Genomic DNA, 14746 nt, shown 5'->3' with positions numbered 1-14746 from the left:
CCTGAGCGACTCCGGCCAAAACTTCAGCGCCTTGCTGAGCATGGCTTGTGTGTTCGTTTCCATCAATACCAAGTCGACGAGATGCTAGACCGTTGGATGAAGCGGATGTGGGAGGCGTTCCCTAGGCGTGACCGAGTGGAGGAACGGGTCGACGCAACGTCGGAGCGGGTGAGGCAGCGGCCTGGATCTGCGAACGGTAAGTCTTCCTCTGCCCACCATACAGCGCTGCCATCTAACAATGCCTCAGTCGTGGCGCCATCGGAATCCGAGCTTGCCGCACGTGCCGAAGCACAACAGGCCATCGATGTGCTTCAACAGTCGCTTCGTGATGCCAATCGCCGCCTCGAGGAGCTCACGGCTCGTCAAGCTGCACACCAAAGCATGACGCAGTTGGAATCTCGCCTGTCTCGTATAACGACATCAAGCGATCTGCCTTTGCCGTCTTCGCAGCCGCCGAATGTCCTCTCCAACCTGCGCTTCCGAAGGAGCTTTGCACCGATTCGCCCTGTTCTTACAGCGACACCGGGTCGAGTGAGAAGCCCAGCGACTGCAGGCACGCGACCGCCGTCTAGCGACTCGTCTAGCGATTCGTTCAGCGATTCGTCCAGCGAGGCATCGAGCCCGACGGTGTCGCACCCACCCTATATGATGCGGAGGCTAGCACGACATGGGCGAAGACCAACAGCGGCCGGCAGAGAACCTTTGTCCAGCGCATCGTCCAGCGAGTCGTCCGGCGAGGTACCGGGCCAAACGTTCAGCGAAACATCCAGCGAGGCCTCGAGCGTGACTGTGCCGCAGGTATCACCAGGCTTCACGACCTCAACACCCCGTTGTGCGCGTTCGCATGCCCGCCGTCTGCCCTTCGACGATGAATGCCCCATATGTCAAGAAGGCGACCTTCTCTCCCAGTACGATCGGTCGAAGGTTGTGTGGTGTGAGTCCACATGCGGAAGGACTCTCCATAAAAGATGCTTCGAGGATTGGCGTAAGCAATGCTACATCGACCACCGGGACTTCACGTGTCCTGTGTGTCGCGGTGACTGGGAAGAACGCTCATGCGAAGCGTGTGACCTGATGCAGGTGCGCAGGCAAAAGATCGAAGGGGATTGCGCTATCTGTTGCCATGCGATGCAGGGAGACGCGCCGGAGGGCAGGGAAGACCTCGTGTGGTGTAAGAACTCGTGCGGGCAGAACGTCCACCGAGAGTGCTTCGATAGCTGGAAGGAGCATTGCGATGCTGTTAGAGGAAAAGTCGCGAGTTGCGTGCATTGTAGGACGTCGTGGAGCCGTGAGGAGTGTGATGGCTGAGGAGCAGGGGGTGTGCGAGCGCGGAGGTTCGGTCTTGTCTTCGGAACTGCTTTCCGATCGGAACAAGCACCTCGCATCTCCATCTGATGGGCGTTCCTCGCGCCTGCCCCGAACGTGTATTTTAGAGCTCGAATCAAAGCGAACGTTCCACCTGGGCAGTCGCCAATGTCAAGAAATCAGCGCATCTGCAGCTCCATGACTAACATCCACGTACTCACCGCGCCGTCATCTGATGAGGACCAAGTCCCACCAGCCAATCTCACTAGGCACCAGCCTGCTTCGTACTACGCTCTTCCCAACATCTTCGCTCGCGTCAATTTCGGGAATAAGTCAAACATCTTAGAGCCTACATCGACTGCACGTCACCTACTTTGCATTCCCCTATCCTCATGTAGTCTGCACAACTGTTAAGTCTCTTTCGGATGCGTTGCTACGACTGTACCGATCTCGCAAATATATGAAATTCCCCCCACTCCGCACCTTCCTGAGCTTCCCACGCACACAAGGAGAAGCTGATCACCAAATCGCGCTGACACCGATGCGGACTCTCGACGTGAGGTGACCCTATCAGGCGACCACGTACCGTACCCGCCACGACTCGCTTCTCGCAAAGATGGGATTCTGCCATACATGCCAGTCCCTACCCATTCGCAGCTTCCTGAAGCTTCACCAATGCGACAGTTCCGTGTACGACGAATTCCAGTGGTTTCGGTTGCCCAGATCGGTCACCACTGAGGAAACGAAGGAGCCGTTCTACAGATGGCACAACAGCGTGTCAGACCTACAGGATAGTGTCAGTACATGCGCATTCTGCGAGGTCATTTTCAGTCATCTCAGTGGCAGCTACCACTATCAAATGAACGCCAAGGACTGTGATGGGACGGCTCTGTGGATACTGGCGCCGATTGGCTCCCCCATGCTGAAGGTGTTCATGGGCCTGGCGGAACCTCAGGTGCAGCTCAGTGGTAACTTCAGTTACACGACTACTCCAGGTATTTGACTTCCGCTTGTTGACACAGATTTGATTTGACGCGCGTTCTTCAGACAGCTCGGTCGCAGATTGCTTCAAGAGCCACGTGCCTATACAGGACTCGCTACATTCTTTTGTGCTTCGGCAGATGGCAGCATGGGTCGCAAATTGCAATGAAAACCATCCGGACTGCTCAGCATCGGTGTCGGCGCGCAACGCATCTCAGCTACCTACGCGCCTTTTAGACCTTGGTTCAATGCCTAATGCGGCTGACTTCGAAGGTGCCCCAGGTGATCCACGTACTTTATTGGAGAACACACCACTAAGACTTGTCGAGAAAAGCCCAGACAGCGAAGGCCAGTATATCGCATTGAGTTATTGCTGGGGAAAAGCTTTGGCATTTACCACGACTTCCAAGGATCTCGAGAAGTACAAAGAGGATGAGGGAATCAAGTACAACCAACTCCCCAAAACCATACGAGACGCCGTCTTTCTCACAAGATATCTAGGCATCCGGTACCTGTGGGCTGACTGTCTTTGTATCATACAAGATGACGGAGCGGACTGGGAGAGAGAGGCTTCTCGAATGGCTGATGTGTACAGCAACGCGTATTTGACCATCGCTGCGACACGTGCCAGCCATTGTGGCGAGGGCTTCTTGCACGCACGTAAACTTAGAGGAGAGACTATCATCTCTTTTGAAGACGACAAGGGCTCATTTGACCTCTTTTTCCGTTACGACGATTTGATGTGGTCTCCTGGCTCCATGGAATCTATCACTGACGAGTCAATCACGATGCGACGGGTACAGTCTACCTTCATAATGAATCACACTGCGTTCCGGCTAGCTAACGTGAGATAGGAAGAGCCCCTCTTGAGTCGCGGCTGGGTGCTTCAAGAACGAATTCTCGCGACACGCACTTTGCAATTCACAAGCTACAACATGCGGTTAGAGTGTTCAAAGCAAGTCTTCACCGAGCCCCAATTTGTCGACGAATACGGCACCGCGAAAGAAACGTCATTGCAAAGAATAGCCCAGGGGCTTGAAAGTATCAAAAACGCGGCACCAACCACAGGCACGCAGCAGATACAGGTTCCGGCAGTCATCGGGAGGTCCTATGGATGGCGCGTATGGGCCCGCATGATTGAGGATTACACATCGCGCAATCTGAGTTTTGCGTCCGACAAATTCCCCGCGCTAGGTGGCGTGATTTCAGCCCTACAGGAGCTCACTAGCGATACCTGCTTTGCCGGCATATGGAAGAGCTGGTTTCTACAAGGTCTACTTTGGCGCTTGCAGGATCCCGACTGGGACGAGGTAAGTTTTGCCAGTGCGAAGTGCATGTGATACGTATACTGACTTCGCACGTCTCTACCTACAGTATGTGTTTTTCCCCAAAACGCCACAGAGGGCTGTTCCTTGGAGAGCTCCGACATGGTCGTTCGCGTCTGTCGAAGGAGTCGTGTTATATCAACTCCTCGAGGAGAATTTTGATCAAGGACTGTGCGCAGGACTGCTGAGCTGCGAACTCACGCCTAAGGGTAGAAATCCTCTTGGAGAACTTACAGACGGATTCGCCAAGATCAAAGGGCCGATATCTGCTGTGTCTGCTGTTTCATTGGATCTATCGCTTAACGGCAGAGAGTGCATGGTGAGCATGACAAACGGTAGGCTTGCTGAAGCCAGTATCTACTTTGACATCGACGTGTACGACTCCTGCCAAGTCCTCATGATCACTCCTCACATGGGTGTTGCTATTATACCGACCGACGTCGCCGAAAGGACATACACAAGAGTTGGGGTGGTCTCGGTGTACAGAGTCTTTGACCCAGGCAGTGACACTCGAAGTCGCGGCAAGCGGGCACACGAGAACCGCGACAGGTCGATTTCGGCGTCTCACTACCCAAGTCCGGAGAACATCACCCTGCTGTAAGGCTCGGGGGCCAAGAAGGTTGGCCTGTATATGAAATGGAAATTAGAGGCCGTTGGTGTGTTGCAGGAGTAGCTCCCGTTTAGTGAGGTCAATCAAGTCGACATGTTCAACAACAGCGCGACTCACGATCTCTGGGCTAGACGACGCATAGCATGACAGAGTCTGTCTACATTATCGTTGCTGTCTAGCCACTTCGAAATGCTCACCCAGTACGATATCAACAGCCTGTTCGGCAATCGCGTAAACCGGTACCTGGTAATGAGCCGCAAGGGGCTTTGGAATGACACTCGCATCAGCGACACGCAAATTCTTGACTCCAGACACCCTCAGCGATCCATCAACAACGGTCCCCATCGCTGCTGTCCCTGCAGGATGATATGTGGTACTTGCGCCCATCTTGAGTCTCGCGTCGATATCTTCGTCCGACTTCCCCGGATAGCCTGGCGGAATGTGTTCACATTCGACAAGCATCTTACCCTCGGCTGTATTCAACATCAGCTCGGATTGCATACGGAAACCCTCGCGCAAGACGTAGCGATCTGCTTCCGTGGCGCAGTAGTTTGGGTCGATGATAGGATTCGCGGACGGGTCAGACGATGCAAGCGTCACCGAGCCTCGCGACGTGGGAAGACAGCCCATGAAAAAGGTCATGATAGATGATCCGTCAATCGGAATACTGAGGCCCTGCGCTTCTGCTCCGACGGCAATGTACATGAGAAGCATCTCGAGGTGAGTGCGTGGGCCCTTGAGCAGTGCGTGGTCATCAGATACCGGGCCCTCATCGCGCTCGATGGCTGCCTTCAGTGTCCCGACTTGGTGTATAGGCGCGCGAACCAAGAAGTCTACCGGCCCCCCTCTATCGTAATTTAGACCACCGAAGAGCGGCGAGCCGATCGCTAGACCCTTCTCTGGGTTTCGCAGCTTCCAATAACGGTACATCATCAGATGATCATGCAGATTCTGGCCGACGGCTGGTAGGTTGGATACAACTGGAATGTTGTGCTGCGATAGCTGGGAAGGCTCTCCGATGCCAGAGAGCATCAAGATTTGGGGCGTTCGGTAGGCGCCTGCGGTTATGACGACTTGGCCGCCTTCGTTGAGATCAATGCGTTCGCCATCTGTGAGCTCTACGCCGACTGCCGTATTCGTATCGTCGAAAAGCACACGCCGGACGATGGTTGATGTGCGCACCTGGACACCGTGAAGCGGGTATACGGAGTGCGCCATCTGCCGTTTGCCATCCTGGAAGTTCTCAACCAGATCGCTGATGCCTTGAGGACGGCCGTCGTTCAGGTCATGGATAGGTGGTATGTCGAGGTTCGACCAAAGCTTATGGACGGTTTCGCGCAATGGGTATATACGGCCGGTAGAGGTGACAGATGCCGTGTGCATCGGACCGTCGTGCCCATGCTGCGAGGGATCCGCATCGGGGTCGAAGTGCCTTTCCGTGCGCTTGAAGTATGGCAATAGGCCGTCGTAGCTCCATCGCGGATCGTCAACATCGCGTGCCCACTCGTCATAGTCCTGCGCATCGCCTCGAATCCATCCACCTAACACAGTCAGCTGGTCGCGCGCACCTGCAGTCACCATGTGTACCGTTGTTGATAACGCTGCCGCCGCCAAGGCCTCTAAAGCCTACATTTCGCTTGGGCTTCCCATCGAGATGCTCTTGAGGTGCTGTAGAGTAGTTGTAGTCGTACTGGGAGAAGTGGAGGTTCGCGGCCGCGGCTGGTATGGTAACATGTGGATTCCCAGTAGGATCGGGACCGGCTTCAATGAGTACAATGGATAGCGATGGCTTCCTCTCGTGCAGACGCGAAGCGACTACGGTGCCAGCGATTCCGCCGCCTACGATGATGACGTCGGCCATTGCAGACTCAGCTTGTCCACAGTGCGAGGAAGCGGGTCGGAAATGCCACTGAATCAGCTATATATACGGTGTAGCTCGCATTATAGCACTTGAAATAGGCGGGGCGTATGGGCGTATGGGCGTATGCAGTCAGCCGCAGCGATCCAATCATACATTCCGTTGTCACGGCGTAGCCCACATCGATGTGCACGACAGGCCAAGAGACATTGATCAGCCGATCCATCGGTATCTTCTAACAGCCTGTTATCATATCCATCGCCCTTCCTTGTCCGCGGCTTCGGCCGGTACTACGATGTTGTGTAGGAGGATCGGCCGGTCAGGTACGCTGAGACCAAAGACGGGACGTGTGTATCGCGGAGGGCGGTGAAGTGTCGGTACACGAGACATCGCGTGATGTGAAGTATAGGACTTTGCTCGCATGTGCCGCTTCGAAGTTGATTGCCCTTACTATGTGTTCACAAAGTCAGCAAACAGCTGAGCAATAAGAGTGAGTGTCTTGAGCTGGAACGACGTGTCAGCGTCCCACGCGCGGGCAGCGGATACCATGCCGTCGATGTTTTACTGGTAATTGCCCGACTTCCTCTGCGGCCTGGTCCAATAGTGTCCATGTTGGCAAGGGGGCTTAAGTTGCTGTGCGGTAGAGGTACCAGGTGTGCTATCGGAATTATGCCTGAGGCAACCGCAAGATCCCTATTGCTCTGGCTGAAGGTTTGAATCGCGTCGGAGTAACATTGTGGAAGCCGTGTGCCGTCTCAGGTCTGGGTGGCATTGACATGCAGGGCGACTGTGTTCGTGTTGAGAGCGACACAATGTTTGACTAGCCGGATGACGCATCGGAGCTACATAACGCCGCGCCGCGTGTTCTGCCAGGCACACGCTACTCCGTCAACACCTCATCTTCATCCCCCCATCCAGCTCCTCTTCAAGGAGAACGACGATCGAGTATCCATAATAGCTGTCGGTACCTTCACAAAATAACGCTGTGGTCGAGTGTTCATGCGCGTGACGTTCGCGTCCTCAACTTGCGCAGTCGGGAACGCGACCCAGGCTTGAGCTCCGACGATACCGCGTAGCGCATGCTTCGCTCGGTACACTCTCGATATCGAATACAAAGCCCGCTGCGTACTTCGCTGTCTCGAAAACGCAGCTTGTCCGCAAGAATGTCCCGATACAAAGTCCGGCTCAGAACGACGTCCATTCTCTTCTAGGTTTCACCAGGTTTAAAGTCCATCAAAGCGGGTATCAAGGGCGTGCAGGGCATCACGCACGTTGCAGCCAACGCCAATCCCCCTCCCAAGCTTCCTGAGAGCTATGGGCTTAGACAACGTCGCATGGGTCCCGTAAACTGCAGCCGCGTCATTGCGATTATGTTCAGGCTCGACCGTGAGTAGCAATATACGCCGTACACTCGATACGGACCACCGACCATGATCCATGACAGACCCACATGGCCGCGGCAGTGCTGGTGCTGGGTCGGTGAAACGTGAACGGATCTTCCCGAGCCCATATTCGGATTTCGATGGCGCTAAACTAGAACGCTGGTTAGTCAGCGTATCCGTATTCAACGCTTCAAGACCCTCTCGCCGCTATCCGTATTCCCGCCTCCACGTATTTCTTTTCATCGTCCTTTCGCCAATTACGTCGCATTCGCCAAAGTCCGCCATGGCTCCGCGTAAGGTTCTGAGAAGATCGCATCGCAAATCTAGGAACGGTTGTCAAGAGTGCAAGAGACGCCACATCAAGGTACGCGACGGCATCGTGAGCGCGGGTACCTGCATCTGCTCGCGTAGCATTAGGGAATAAACCATACTGATCGTTCTAGTGCGATGAGGCGCAGCCCACGTGCGAGAATTGCGCGCGCGATGATCGTACATGCACGTACTCAAGGCCACCAGACCCATCTCAACGCGCGGTATCCAGCCAATCGCCATACGCGGTTCCCGAGACCACATCAGGATCTTACTTCGGAACTCCAACGTCGCTTGGCGTGCCGAGTACTGTGGAACACAGCAGTACGGTGTCACCAGCCGTGACGTCTTCCGTGGACCTGTCTTTCCTCTCTCCGGCGGCGTCGTCACCGCATGGCTCGGACCTCTCTTTCAGCTTGCGACATATGCAGTTGCTCAGCCACTTCATCTACGAGACGTTGCCAAGCCTCGCAGAAACAGGGTCGATAGACGACACGCAAGCACGTGCTCTTATGCCAGCGATTCTGTCAGAGCCATATGCCATGTACCAAGTTCTGGCCCTCTCCGCCATGCACATGAGCTACCAACACCCTGAAGAAGCAGACCGACATCGCGAGGAGGCTAGAGCTCTCCAAACTCAGGCGTTATGCACCTTCAATAGTGCACATATCGAAGTCACGCCAGATAACCTTGTGTCTATCATGTCATTCTCCACCATGACTGGCTTGCACGCCCTTTCAGAAGTCGCTGGGAATGCCGAAGTGGGACCGGGTGGAGTCCTGGATGGATTCGTCACGTACATGAACTTGCATCGAGGAGTTCGAGCCATCATATCGCAATCCTGGGGATTCTTGAACCAGACCAGCGTTGCTCCTCTTTTCGAGCGAAGCACGAGTGCCATTCATCATGCCATATGTTCGAACGGACAAACAGCAGTAGCAGTGGCGGAGCGCCTGTCAAACTTACTGGACCATGCGGACATGAGCGAGGAATCTCGACAGACTTGCAGTGTGGCTGCATCTGAGCTGACAGTCGTATACCAGACAGAGCCTGACGTGGAAAAGCCGTCAAATCAGCCGCCTGGAACTGGTTTAATCTGGGTGTTTCCAATTAATCTCTCAAGCGAGTTTACGGCACTTTTGTCTATGCGCAAACCGGAAGCGCTCATTATTCTGGCCCACTACGCGGTTCTTTTGCATCGTAGACGCCGGGTGTGGCTGGTCGGCAACGTCGGCAGAGTACTAATCGAAGAGATTTCGAGATTCTTGGGCAGCTTCTGGAAAACTTGGCTCGACTGGCCGAACGAGGTACTTTTGCAACCCTAGCGCGATACGTAGCCAACCAGCGAATACGTCGTATACCATGACTCGTATTCGTCCCCATCCACGCATCGACCACCAAGCGGACTCGCCTGTCGTACCAGAGTACCTACAGTAGGCATCTCGGCGAGAGCTGTTGTATCATGTCGCTACTTATATGATCAATGTCGCGATCGTTCCAACTCACCATCCGACCACAGTCTCTCGTTCCACAATACAACACGATGCAGAACCTCACCGTCCCATTCTCTGCCTGCAATGCCAGCTCTATCCCGTACCCCGTCGTCTTTGGCGCCAATGTCACGGGTCTCACCGCTGCGCTCGTCCAAAACTACACGGGAGCTTTCGACACGTCCACCAACAAGCCTTCTCCCGCCGCGCTCGGCCTCGACTTCTGCAACGTGACCGTAACGTACACCCACGAAGGCCAGAACGACAACATCAATGTAGAGACATGGCTCCCAATCGATAACTGGAACGAACGACTGCAGGCCGTCGGAGGCGGAGGCTGGGTTGCTGGCCGGTTCACTATATCCTACGTTTTCATGGACGAAGCCATAGGCGAGGGCTATGTGGCTTCAACAACAGACGCCGGCCTGGGCTCGTCACCTATTCCTGATCCGTGGGCGCTGAACAGCCCTGGCAATGTCAATTTGTATGCGATACAGAACCTCGCCTCCAAGTCTCTCCACGACCAGTCTTTCATCGCCAAAGACGTCGCCAAGTCCTTCTACGGACAAGCCCCGAAGTATTCCTACTGGAACGGATGCTCCCAAGGTGGTCGCCAGGGGTTCATGCTCGCTCAGCGCTACCCTGAGGCGTACGACGGCATCAATGCAGGAGCGGCTGCGATCAACTGGAATGAGTTGTTCTTCAACGCTGCATGGGCGCAAGTCATGATGTCAATGACAAACCAATTCCCGACAAAGTGTGAGCTTGACGCCATCACCTCGGCTGCTGTCGCCGCTTGCGACCCTCTCGACGGCGTTGTTGACGGTCTCGTTTCCGACCCGGAGAAGTGCTTCTTCGACCCATTCACGATAGTTGGCAGCGTTCACAACTGCACATCGACCGGAAAGGCTGTCACGATCAGCGAAGGAGCCGCGGTCATTGCGAACGCTACATGGGAAGGCCCCCGGGGACCTGACGGCGAGTTCATCTGGTACGGCGTTGACTACGCAAGCGATCTCACCGGCAGCGATGGCATGGACGGTACCCCTTTCCGGGTCGCTCTTGCGACAACAACCTGCAATGCCAATGGTACATGCACCGGGTCTCCGTCGGGCCTTGGTGAGAATTGGTTGAAGTTCTTCGTCAAGAAAGACCCCGAGTGGAACTACACGCAGATCAGCTCAGTGGAGGAGTACACGCGTATGTTCAAGTCATCAGTCCAGGAGTGGTCTTCCATCATCGAGACGGCGGACGCAGACCTTTCGGAGTACCGCAAGGCTGGTGGCAAGCTCATGACATTCCACGGCTTGGTAAGTTCTCCATCCGCTACGCCTTTACTCTTGACACCCGACTAACTTCTTCTCCAGGCCGACAATATCATCCCGCACAAGGCGACCGACAACTACTACAACCGCGTGAAGGACCTTGACGCCAACGTCGACGACTTCTTCCGCTACTACCAAGTCCCTGGCCTCGGACATTGCAATGGTGGCGCTGCCGGCGGCAAGCCTCCCGCCACGTTCCATGCGCTCGTCGACTGGGTCGAGAAGGACGTCGTGCCGCAGACCTTGCCCGTGAGTTTCAACGATACGAAGGGAACCCAATTCGACAGGTTCCTGTGCCCGTACCCGCAGAAGACACGACTCATCTCGAAGGACAGCGATGCGACAAAGCCGGAGTCGTACAAGTGTGCTGTTTGAGCTTGCGACGGTGCGACAGTAGTGACAGCGCGAGGGCTGCGACGATTTGTATATAGAAGCAGTCTTGTTGTTTGTTTTAGCGATTCGCTCGCGAGATAGATAGAGGTAGTGTTCGCGTTCGATGTTGTAATAATTCAAAACCTTTGCCTTTCTGCACGATGTGTTTGCGCAAGCTCTTCGCACACGTTTACCGCGCGAGTTCTTTGAATAAGCTCTTTGCAGAAGTCTTAACGTAATCAAGTAGTAAGTTATAGTAGCTCTTTTCTGTTTTGTGTCTAGATGCGCATAAAACGTACTCTAGTGCACTAACCTAATTATTTGTTAGTACTATTAGTACGCGCAGCCTAAGAGATAGGTATTCTTAATATTCTTAGAATCTTTATTATTAAGTATCTAGTAGATACCTATATATAGAATATAGATTAAGACGTAATTAATACTTATATTAATATCTATAAAATAAATCTTCTTTATCTAGTAATTATAATCTAAGATATTCTCTAATATTTATAGTAGAACTTCTAGAAGATAGTATATCTAATAAGTAGAACTAAAGTATAAGATAATAGATAAACTAGCGCTAGAGTTAGAAATAAAAAGCTTTTTATTAGAGTTAACTCTATTACGTATAAAGTAATATTATATATAATACTAGAATACTTTATTACTTTATTATAGCTTCTAAAGCTATAGCTTTTTATATTCTACTATAAAGTATATAGATCTTATCTTAAGTCTAATTAATTTTTTTTTAGTCTATCTATTAAACTATATATTATCTATATTATAAAATAATCTACTTATACTAATATTAGTGTAAATACTTTAATTCTATAGATACTTAGTTACTAAAAATAGTACTCTATACTTATAGCTCTTTTTACTCTATACTAAAAATAATATATTTTATATATTTATAAAGATTAACTAGTAGTATAAAGCTATATTCTTTATACTAAAGCTATTATTCTACTACTAGATTTATATTATCTTTACGTATATAAGCTATCTTCTTTTTCTTTTATCTACTAAGTATTAATCTAGAATTAAGTATATTTTTTAACTATCTACTAGATTCTTTAAGTAGAATATATAATATAGATTATAGTTTAGAGTAGTAAGTACTAATAAGTAGAAAAAGTAATAAATATATATTTCTCTTAGCGTAGTTTTAATAACTACTTATTTTAGCTTATAGTTATAAATTACACTAAATAGCTACTTAGTAAATATATTACTAATATAGCTAATTATTAAAGTACTATAATATATATATAGAATAAAGTATATATACTATTTTACTAGCGTAAGTCTAAGACTTACTATAGTATATCTTAGTAATCTAAACCTAGATAGAGCTACTCTTAGACTTTTTACTTATTATTAGCTAGAATTAATACTTATAGTAGTATAATATACTTTATATATATAAAACTAAAGTGTATATATATACTAAAGTTATATTAATTAATTACTACTAGTAATAATAGCTAAACTTAAAGATATTATAAAAAATTCTAAAACTTAGTTTTAAAGTTAAACTAAGTTAGTATTACTACTATTATAGTTTATAAAAGAAAGTCTACTATAAAAGTAATATTATCTATTAATATAAACGCTTTCTTTCTATTATTTATATAACTTCTATAACTCTATTTATTAGAAGTTAGATTTACTAAAGCTATAATAACTTATTATAGTAAAGTGTTAATATAGAGTAAAGTAATAAAACGTAGTTAGTAACTCTATATAGTAATCTTAATATAGATATATTTTCTAAATATCTTATACTTACTATATATAACTATAGAAATTAAAAAAACTTTTTCTATAACGTTTACTATAGATATAGTACTTTAATAATAATAATAATATACTTATAAAAAGTAATAGTAATAAAAGCTTTTCTAGTAGACTTAGAGATAGTAATAAAGTAGTAATAGGTAAGCTATAGAGCTATTAGGCTATAGAAATATTAAAATATCTTTAATTCTAGAATTTAACGTAGAAATAAGCTTTCTAGAGTATAAATACTAATAGTAATAATAGAAAGAGTAGAAGGTAGAGCGCGTAGCGTGTAGTGTAGTATAATATTAAATAAAAGCCTTTCTATTAGCTATAGAAGTAGATAGAAAACTATAGTAGAGGTAGTATTAAACTATAGTGCTACGTAAGTAAACTTTAGTTAGTAATAGAGTTAAATTATAGTATAGAGAATAGTAGCCTAGAAGAGATTATATAAAACCTTATATATAGAAAATACTTCTTTTTATTCTATATCTTTTTTAATACCTCTATATATATCTAAAAAACTTACTAATATATCTACTAAATATAAAGAACTTTTGTTAGAGCTAGAGACAATTAATAATTAGAGATAATTAAGTATATTATAATTAATCTACTATAAAAGAAAGTTAGAATAAAATCTCTAGCTATATATCTAAGAGCTAAGTAATTATATATCTATAATTAAGTAATTACAACTACTCTCTAACTTTAATATACTTTCTAGAGTAGTAAGAGTATTAATCTATCTTACTAAAATTAATTCTATTAAATCTACTATAATTAGTATACTCTAGTAGAGTCTAGGCTTAAGAATCTAGAGCGTAGTAGTAGGTTGCAGCCTAACTAAGCGTTTAATTATACTTAACACTAATAGTAGTAAGCTCTTGCTTATTTAAATAAGGCCTAATAGCTTAGAAATTAACTTTATTAGTTTAGAAATTACCTTATAATAGCCTAGAATATAGCTAATAGCTATAGAAATCTAAGTATCTAACTAGTAAGAAATAATTCTAATAGCAAGATCTAGGCTTCTAATCTCTTCTAGGTAAGGTTTATAGTATAATTAATAGCTTAATAAGCTGCGCTAGCTTTCTACGTAGGTACGCGCTTAGGCTAGAATTAGAGACTTTATAATAATAAGTCTCTAGATTCTTTTCTTCTCTACTATAATTATCTACTTCTATATTATTAAGACGCTTAAGCTAATAAGCTATCTATCTAATTAACTTATTTACTTAAGATTCTTAGCTTTTAAGTCTTAGCGCTCTTAAGCTCTACGCTTAATCTTCTACTCTACTTAATATACTACTTTACTTACTTCTCTACTCTACTTACTTCTCTATTCTCTCTATTACTATAGTAAGTTCTTACTCTTATACCTAAATTAATAGCTAACTATTATAATTTAGTCTAATAATCTAACTTCTAACTCTAACTCTAGCTATAAGTATTAGCGCTTTAGCTTCTACTATAATAGTGTTCTACACTCTAATTATAATACCTCTAGTAGTAGTAATTATAATATATAAGCTAGTACTTAGTGTAATAGCGCTTAGTGTAATAGCGCTCTACTTAACAGCGCTCTATAGTTAAGCACTTAACCTTTTTACTACGCTTAACTTAAAGACGCTACTACTTAAATTCTACTTTTCTCTTCTAGAATAATAGTAGCTAATAGCCTATTCTCTAGTAGCTTTACCTAAAGTAATTAGGCTTCTAATACTTAACTATCTTAGAGCTTTATAAATTCTAATAATTAACTAAGTTAGAGCTTTAAGGTAACTAGTAGCTTTAGTAATAATAACTTTTATAAGAATTATAAGTAATTAGAGTTATACGCTAAGTGTATCTACTTAGATTATAAGGCCTCTTAGTTTAATAATTTTAATAACTAGAATGTCTAAGAGACTATTAAGCCTATTTCTAAAGGTAGTATCTTTATTACTAATAATACTTTCTAGACTTAGAATTTAGGCCTTTAGTAATCTAACTATA

At 47.2% G+C, this 14746-nt stretch overlaps 3 protein-coding genes across 3 annotated transcripts; 2 read left to right on the top strand and 1 right to left on the bottom strand.

Annotated features, from left to right (window-relative positions):
- Window positions 1-3074: 3074 nt before the first annotated feature.
- J4E88_007184 (uncharacterized protein) lies at window positions 3075-4212 on the top strand (the record flags this gene model as incomplete). Its single annotated transcript, XM_049400805.1, has 3 exons — window positions 3075-3083; window positions 3141-3596; window positions 3688-4212. The coding sequence occupies 3 exons, from the start codon at window positions 3075-3077 to the stop codon at window positions 4210-4212; spliced, it is 990 nt and encodes a 329-aa protein (XP_049253117.1).
- Window positions 4213-4383: 171 nt separating this feature from the next.
- J4E88_007183 (uncharacterized protein) lies at window positions 4384-6469 on the bottom strand (the record flags this gene model as incomplete). Its single annotated transcript, XM_049400804.1, has 3 exons — window positions 4384-5762; window positions 5809-6130; window positions 6374-6469. 3 exons carry the CDS (start codon window positions 6467-6469, stop codon window positions 4384-4386), a joined length of 1797 nt encoding a protein of 598 aa, XP_049253116.1.
- Window positions 6470-9246: 2777 nt separating this feature from the next.
- J4E88_007182 (uncharacterized protein) lies at window positions 9247-10960 on the top strand (the record flags this gene model as incomplete). Its single annotated transcript, XM_049400803.1, has 3 exons — window positions 9247-9255; window positions 9290-10570; window positions 10628-10960. The coding sequence occupies 3 exons, from the start codon at window positions 9247-9249 to the stop codon at window positions 10958-10960; spliced, it is 1623 nt and encodes a 540-aa protein (XP_049253115.1).
- Window positions 10961-14746: the final 3786 nt, after the last annotated feature.

Source organism: Alternaria novae-zelandiae, assembly GCF_023758075.1.
Source record: "Alternaria novae-zelandiae strain BMP 2774 chromosome Unknown scaffold_15, whole genome shotgun sequence".
Classification (NCBI taxonomy): Eukaryota; Fungi; Ascomycota; class Dothideomycetes; order Pleosporales; family Pleosporaceae; genus Alternaria; species Alternaria novae-zelandiae.
The sequence above is the reverse complement of the archived record's forward strand: the minus strand, read 5'-3'. Positions and strand labels throughout refer to the sequence as shown.